General features: G+C 31.8%; 1 protein-coding gene across 1 annotated transcript; it reads left to right on the top strand.

Annotated features, from left to right (window-relative positions):
- The first annotated feature begins 444 nt into the window (after window positions 1–444).
- LOC135193859 (uncharacterized) lies at window positions 445–7,860 on the top strand. Its single transcript, XM_064218070.1, has 4 exons — window positions 445–600; window positions 850–893; window positions 6,812–6,956; window positions 7,412–7,860. The coding sequence occupies exons 1-4, from the start codon at window positions 576–578 to the stop codon at window positions 7,852–7,854; spliced, it is 657 nt and encodes a 218-aa protein (XP_064074140.1). The 5' UTR covers window positions 445–575; the 3' UTR covers window positions 7,855–7,860.
- The last annotated feature ends 669 nt before the right edge of the window (window positions 7,861–8,529 follow it).

Raw genomic sequence — 8,529 nt, 5'->3', positions numbered from 1 at the left:
TTAAATTTTTAACAGCCTGTAAATGTTCCACTGCTACGATAAGGCTTCCTCTTTCTCTGAGGAGAAGATTTGGAGCTTATTCCACTGCGTTACTCCAATGCGGGTTGGTGGACAAATGTCGCACAATGATTTTATTATATTTAGAGTAGTGGTAGAATATTTTTTAAGTAGGTGCTACTTAAACAGAGAATCAATAAAGCTGTACCGTTAAAATTTTGTAATTGCATCATTAACATACATACACTGATACAAAATTCAAATTAAGATTTATTTCAACAATCGATTAGGGATGACCGAATTCCATTAAAATATTTCAAACGGTAGGACAAGATGTATTAAAGTATTATTGCGTATTTCGTAGTTTATACTAAAACATATGAAGGCTATGGCATAGTTTACGATTTAGTAAATATTTCTAGTACTGTACACGTTGCTTAGGCGATAAAGTGCAGGAACTTTAATGGAAATATTACGCAAAGAATATTTAGTAATAGATTTTTTGCATAGCAAGAAACATGTTTTGTTTTATAAAAATTGATGACATAATCAGGTGCAGAGAATGATACCTAACAGAAATGTATGCTACTTTGATATACATAGGTGTGTATAGCTTTTATATAATTATAATAACAGATTCAATTGAACTTTACATTAAGAAACATTGTAATTTGTAGAAAAGTTTCAACTTATTTGAAGGTGAGGATTTTTTAATATTAGGATTAGTCTAGGTATTCTAGGTGACCTTAATACGACGCTAAGATAGCCGTCGAACCTTACTTTCCAATCAACGTTTTTTAATCGACATCGTAGCTAAAATAGCCTTTGAATAATTTGAATTCTACTTTTCAGCTTCCTTATTGATACCGTATCCTACAGTTCAACATTTTGTTTGGGTAATTTTTTTTTATTTTACTTAAAATACAGGTATTTTATGTTTGTATGTATTTAGATATCTATACTAATAATATAAATGCGAAAGTAATTCTGTCTGTAAACTATTCACGCTTAAACCGCTGAACCGATTTAGACGAAATTTTGTATGGAGATAGTTTGAGTCCCAGGAAACGACACAAGTTTTTTTTTATTTACCCCTCGAAGGGATAAATGGTGGGTGACGGTTTGTTTGCTGTGGGTAAAGTTTGATAAATTTCACGTGGGTAAAACTGTATGTACGTAATATAAAATAAAAATAATAAATATAAAATTATACAATATATATATATTGAAATTTGATGTTCTGTCGCAGAGCGGAATTGTCTTATGATATTTTTTTTATTAGTTGTATGCAGCCGAGCATGTAAGCATGTGGATTTTACCTGAAGGTCGTGGGTTCAAATCAGGGCAAGTACCAAAGACTTTAATGTGTTTAATTTGTGTTGTAATTCGTTTTGTGCGTGTAAAAGAAAATTCCTTAAGTGTAGAGGACATCTCCTCGACCATACCGACTATTACTGTCAAATGTGCAGTTTTCTTTTGTTAATCACTTCATCGTCTAATTTATTAAATTTGAAAAAAAATACAATTATACGCAAAGCCGAAATCTGTAGAACACGTACCGTGACCACACTTATTTTAGTATGTGTATTTGTTTATAGTATATGCATCTACTATATAGTCAGCGTCCTACTCTATATATACACATGCAATTTGTGGGTGCATCTATTAGTGTTTTATAATAATTAATAATAAAGTATTGATTACTGTTCCTTCTTTCTTTTTCTTTAAATAACTGCAAAAGTTTCGGGTGTCTCACGTCGCCACTCTTATATTTCATTTTAATGATTTTTTTTTATTACGTCATGATTTTTTCAACTTCCGGTAAATGGAAATAGAAAGAAAATATACATTTTAAATTATTCATATAATAAGCTTGCAAAGAAAATAATGATTTAATTTTCGCCTAGCGGTTAAATTGTAATGTCGTTCGAATCATGATGGAAATTTACGTGTAGGCGGCTCATTATTGTAAGTAAAGGTCAATGTGTGGAGCGTCAATTTCAAATATAAGTTTTCACTCTAAATTTCAGTAATTGCAAGAGTTTCTAACATACTGCCTGTTTTTAAAAAAAAATATTTATATATTTAATAAAATTTGTTAATGCTATCACATAATTTGAATAAGATAGTTGGTTTGATTAATTTGGAGTGTTTATTCATACCGGTCTGGGTAGTTTTTTTTTTATTATTGTCCAATACATTATACAAATTTACACTTTTTTTTTTTGCACGTTATGTGCCACGAAAACCTCACGGGTTTATCTGGGTACAGAGAGCGATTTTATTTCTTAAGTTATTTTATGTAAAAAATACTTTTTTTAAAGCGTGATTTAGTTTTCGTGGCACTTACATACAACTCCTGCAATTCCCTAGGCAGTTCATTAATAAGGACAGGCACCAGGTAGTCATCAGATCTCTTTCCATACAAATTATTATTAGTTCCAGGTAAGTTATATTTATGCTTAGTACACAGTTGTCGCAAGCGTGTAGGTCTAAATTTTTGCTTAATAGGTTTGAATATTTAATTTCAGTAAGAATCGAAAATTTAAATTTATCATACATAGTCATAATCTGACAATACTGAAATAGGTGATCGTAGCTATCCTTGGGTCGAAAAATAATGTTTTTAGGTACAATTGTCTTAATCTTAATTGAAGGTTGTATATATTTTCTAAGTTAGACTTACAAGATCTTCCATAGCTACTAATACCGATGACCGAGTCAGCCAAGGCCTCATACATAAGTCGTAATATACTGTAAGGTAACTTGTATTTTAATATACTGAGTTTGCTTAATACCGATCTTAGCTTTGAACAAACATGTAATGCATGCGGACCCCAGGTGAATCCGTCATCGATTACTAAGCCTATATACATATGAGTTTTTACTTGTTCAATTTCCACACACGAACAATTCAGACCACATGGAGAGTGCAAACAATAGTGGTTATGAGTCACGATAATAGGTCTGATATCTGTCTTGTTGTGCGACGGGTGGATGTGCATAAACTTGGTCTTTTGTGCGTTAATTATCAGACCCACATCGGGAGCCCATTTACAAAGTTGATCAAAATTATATTGCAGTCTGTCCTGTACTTGTTTGACGTTTTTTTCGGCTACTACTAAACATGTGTCATCCGCGAACTGGTATACAGTGCCCTCATCTATGATATTAACCATGTCGTTTACGTACAACAGATACTCCGTAGGACCGATAATAGAGCCTTGTGGTGTGCCACATGTGGTTGATATTAAATTGCTATGATGGTTTCCTAGGCTTACTGTGGTTTTTCTATTTAGATGATAGTTTGTTAAAAATTCTAATAAGGGACCCTGTATACCACCTCGCGAGAGTTTATCAAATAGTATATTTAAATTTAATACATCGAAGGCTTTACTAAAGTCAATTAGTAAGACGAGCACGTGTAGTCTTTTGTTCAAGTAAGTGTTAACATCGTGAGTAAATTTCCTCAGTAATTCAGTGGTACTTTTATTTTTCTGAAACCCATATTGTTTATTGTTAATTACTGAGTATTGAGCTAAATATTTATTTATTTTGTCCCCATAATACCTTTCAATAATTTTGTCTATACATGATAGGTGATATGGTGATTGGGCGATAATTATTATAATCATCACACTTACCCTTTTTGTATATCGGCCGGATAACACCAATTTGTAGTATATCCGGATAGATCAATATACACTGATTTATGAGGTGAGTGATAACGGGTGTTAAATGCAAAGAGATGTATTTAATATCGTTTGCTCTAATACCGTCGTAACCTGGACTTTTTTGTCATTCATATGCATAATTATACGTTGAACATCCTCCTCACGCGCTCGCACTAATCTAATGTGAAGTGTCCGGTATGTTTTCGTATGAAGTAGACCTTAACATTTTTGTATTGCACTGATTACATAAGCTTTTCACATTTTTGTCAAATTCTTTCGCAAAGTTATTTGATAGACTAAGTGGATTATGTTTGAAGTGTTTTACAATAATATCATCTATACATTTTACATTTTTTCCGGTAAGACTAATAACGATTTTCCAAATTTCCCGTTGATTTTTAAAGTTTTTACATATATAATTTTTTATCTGACTATTTTTCAGGAATTGAGTATATTTGTTTGTTTTGTTTCGATAAGAATTATATAACAATCTCTTTTTAGTATTTAAAACGTCCTCACGCCATATATTATAAAGTTCATCGCGTTTTTTACACATACGTTTTAATTTTTTATTTGACCACTTACAAATTTTTTTCCTACTATTATGTTCTATACAATGCTTACTCATATCATAGGCATAATTGAATTGCTTGTACATAAAATTATAAATGTCGTTAGGATCACTAAATCTTAGCGCCTCGTTCCAGTCAACACTGCATAACCGGTTTTTAGGCTCGTTATTATTTATTCTCGTAAACAGCTGAGGCAAACGTGACTCATCACATCCGCGCCGCGCGCCTTGTATCGCACAAACAGTCATGCAGTGATCAGCTAGAACAATTTTAACGACGCCGGTATAAATATCACATTTTTTTTTATCACGAGCTGAGAACTTTACCTTTTTGCCCGCTTCCAGCCAAGTATTACGCACACCATTCTTCAAGATGACGACAATGGGACTGGATAGCGAGACAACCCTTTTCGATCCGCTACGCTGTCGGACTGTCGTCTTCTTCCTGTAAGCTTTCACCACGTCACAGATGTCGGCGCCAATTGTGGTGGCCACGTTCTTTATTATTTCCGTTGTGTCTTCCCTCTCCGATTCACTGACTCCATAAAGTTCCAGCTGTTGTGATAGGTGAGCTTGCTCAATTTGGTTGCACTTCACTTCCAAGACATCATATTTTAAACACATATTTTTGAGGGTATTCTTAAAAATATGTGTTTAAAATCAACGCACTGGTTTTCAACGGTTTTAATTCTACTTTCGTAGAATTTCATGCGCTCCTCGTAATCGTCTATTTTGTCCGAGTAGTATTTTAATGAACGTTGCAATTCAGATTGTACAATGTCTGTTATTTCTTTTCTTATTTCCCGTAATACTTTCTGCGTCATGTTGTTATCTGGGATAATGAACTCGTGGTCAGTGTTATCGTTGCCTTCATCCTCGATATCAGGCATGATGCATGACAAGCGCCTGGATTTTACTCCTTCTGAGCATGCCCTACACTTCCAGTTAATGGATTCAGTGGAATTTAGGGTTATTGTTTGGTCAGGAGTTAGAACGGCACATGACGCATGTAACCACTTGTTACATTTTCCGCACTGCAATCCTGGTAGTTTTTTTCTAATAATTTTCGAGCATTTAATACATTTAACCATTTTTTTTATATTGTTATTTATTTTTTTATTTTTTTAACTTTATTTTTGATTATACGAGCACGTATTAAACACAGTTTCAGTCGATCATCAACAACAAAACACAAACAACAAAGTAAGGTAACACGAAAACTATTTTAAAATAATACGAGTAGGTACATAAATCGTCCGCTTTGCTTGACAGTAATCCCACTACTGATAAGTTAATTTCAACTTATAAATTTAAGTAATTTAATATAACAAAATCTATGAAAATTGCACAACGTTAATATGATCTTTTACGATTTTCTGAAAAATTACATATTTTGTCCTGTGGCAACCTGGGTACATAATACAGAACAGTTTAAATCATTTAACTCGGTCCTCTCGTTGTCAAGTAAACGGTGAACCAAAAAATCATACAGCAGCAGACATATCATCTTACTTTTTGTGTCCCATTTTTTAGTGTTGGCTAGTGTAAACACTCAGCGGGTCTTGGTACCATGGCAGCGCATTGACGACGTAAGAAGTTGCTTATAGGTCTCGCTGTGTGTATTATCTGTGAACAAAATTTCTTTACCAGCAAGTGGCCCATTTGCTAGTCGGTTTTAAAAAATGAATAAACATATAATATTTATTATTCATTCACACATATTCATAAATATGTAAAGGAAATATTTTATATGAACATAATTTTATATATTTTTTATGTAACTCTATAATATAGGATACATAAATGTTTAAACTATTTATTATAAGAATTGATAACATTAAGTGCTTAAATATATATGCAAAATGTATAAATAAATGTTAGAATGTTATCTACATTTCTCTGGGGTATTGGTAGTACATTTAAATATTTTATAATATAATAGCCAGCTGCCCCGTTTGCAGTACACGCACTGGTGCGGTTTATTAATAAAGAAAATGACGTAACGTACAACAAAATTTTACCTCTTAATTTTATCTATACATATAATAAAATTGGAGTGTCTGCTTGTAATATTAAAATAACCGCGTCTTAATAAATGCATATGTATGTATACACGGTACATATACCTAAATAACGGTTTTTACAATTTTGTCTGACTGTCTATTTGTTCTGGCTAATCTCTGGAACGGCTGGACCGATTTTGACGGGACTTTCACTAGCAGATAGCTGATGTAATAAGGGGTAACTTAGGCTACTTTTATTTTTTAAGTATATGTAAAATAATAATAAAGTCACGCTTTTTTATTAAATACAAACGCGCACGATGTCGCGGGCACAGCTAGTATATAATATTAGTACAGATGAATGTAAAATATATCATAACAGAATACCGCGTATATTTAAACTATTAATTACACAGTTTTGTTTTATGAAATGACTATTTTTATTTTTAATGCGTTGAATAATATCGATGAAAGGAAATTCAATATATTTTTTTGAATATCAACTCGAATAAAGTCTAAACATTTTTTAACATAGTTTCGTACGTAATAAAGTCCACGTTTTTCAGCCATTACATTGGTGCTTAGTCGCAGATATTTGCAATCACACATGGATACCAGAGTGCGGAACAGAAAATGAAGAGGATATATACAATAGAAGATTATTTATTGATGAATGCGATATGTTTGAATATAATTGTGATTTTGAGAGCGGTATGTATCTCTTAATTAAAAAATAAACTAAATAAGTCTGACCAAGTGCATTCGAAAATTGAATTCGAACTTCACTTTCATTTAAATACAATACGCCATTTTTTCACTCCGTGGTAAATATAATAAATTTGCATAAATTTTGACCTTTCCTGCAATCTATATCAACAATTGCTACGTGACTGGTTTAGCCCGTAGTTCTACAAAAGACAGAACTAACCAGCGCCTACATCTATTATTCGTGTGTGGAAAGTATAATTTTAGATATTTAAAAGTACAATTAATCATATCATAGCAAAAAATAAGATTTGATATTAAATAAACTTAAAAAATACATCAATTGCGTAGTATTAAGCCTATATTCAGTTTAAAATTAGCATTATATTACTAAATTTCAAAGACTTGAAGAGACATTTAATTTTGTATTAATATTTATATTAAATACTGCTTGTTCGCAGATTTCTATGCTATAAATTATTCTGACTGTTTTAATTTACCAACCACGCGATGCCCGCCAATACCCACGTGCCCATCTATTCCTACATGTCCGGATCACAGATATCACAGAATGGGACAAAAGTATAAATTCGCTCCGACGAGAAAACTTGTCAAGAAACCGAGAAGCACAATTAAACTGTCGTTACCTATTCACATGTTGAGAGGAAGGCGGCGATATTCGCCAACATGGAAAAAGAAGAAACGAAAAACGACTAAAGTAACAGTAAAGATGTCTACGAATAAAAATCGAAAAAAAACGAGCGTGGCGAAGGCCAAAACCACCGTTTTAAAAAAAAAAAAAGTTACAAAAAGTGAATGGAAACTTAAAAAGATTTTTAAAGGGTTAATTAAAAAACCAGTGCGGAATAAGAAACGGGATGAATCCAATGATTTTTTAGAATAATATAATGTATAAGAATGTAATGTAATCTGTATACAAAATAAAAATGTATGCATCTATAAAACTTTATGATTTTTTTATTGAATTTAGTTTTTATTGTTTTCAATGTATTACAGTATACAGTGTATGAATATATATATATTATATTCAATAAAGATACGTGTTTTTACCTTTATTTTGAATAAATCGTTAACGAAGCAAACAAAATAAAAAATACCATTAATGAATTCTTAAGCAAAATATCGCAATATAATGGAAATTTAACAATGAATTATCTTTTACTGGCTCTACGTAAGAAATAACAGAAACCATATGATATAAGTTTTATATCAAATACTACTAAATGAAATATTTCGATTACAGTATACGTAATTCTGTTAAAAAATACAACCAAACAACATTATATACAGGTAAGAAAATTAAATTGCAATTGACCAATTTTAATGCTGTAAATGAATTGTTTTGTATATATTATTAGCGGCCTCATCATTGTCTCTTAGCAACAATTTGCAACCACACTGGTATACCTCTGTGTGGAGCTGATGAAGACAAAGTACACAAACGAATGTTTTTAGATGAATGCGATTTGATTGAATATAACTGCGACTATCACAAAGGTAAATATTTTATTAATTACAGATCGAATTAAAGAGTTATAGATGATAGATAAATAGACGG

Source organism: Vanessa tameamea, chromosome 20, assembly GCF_037043105.1.
Source record: "Vanessa tameamea isolate UH-Manoa-2023 chromosome 20, ilVanTame1 primary haplotype, whole genome shotgun sequence".
NCBI lineage: Eukaryota > Metazoa > Arthropoda > Insecta > Lepidoptera > Nymphalidae > Vanessa > Vanessa tameamea.
Note: the sequence above shows the minus strand (reverse complement) of the source record. Positions and strands in the feature narration are given on the sequence as shown.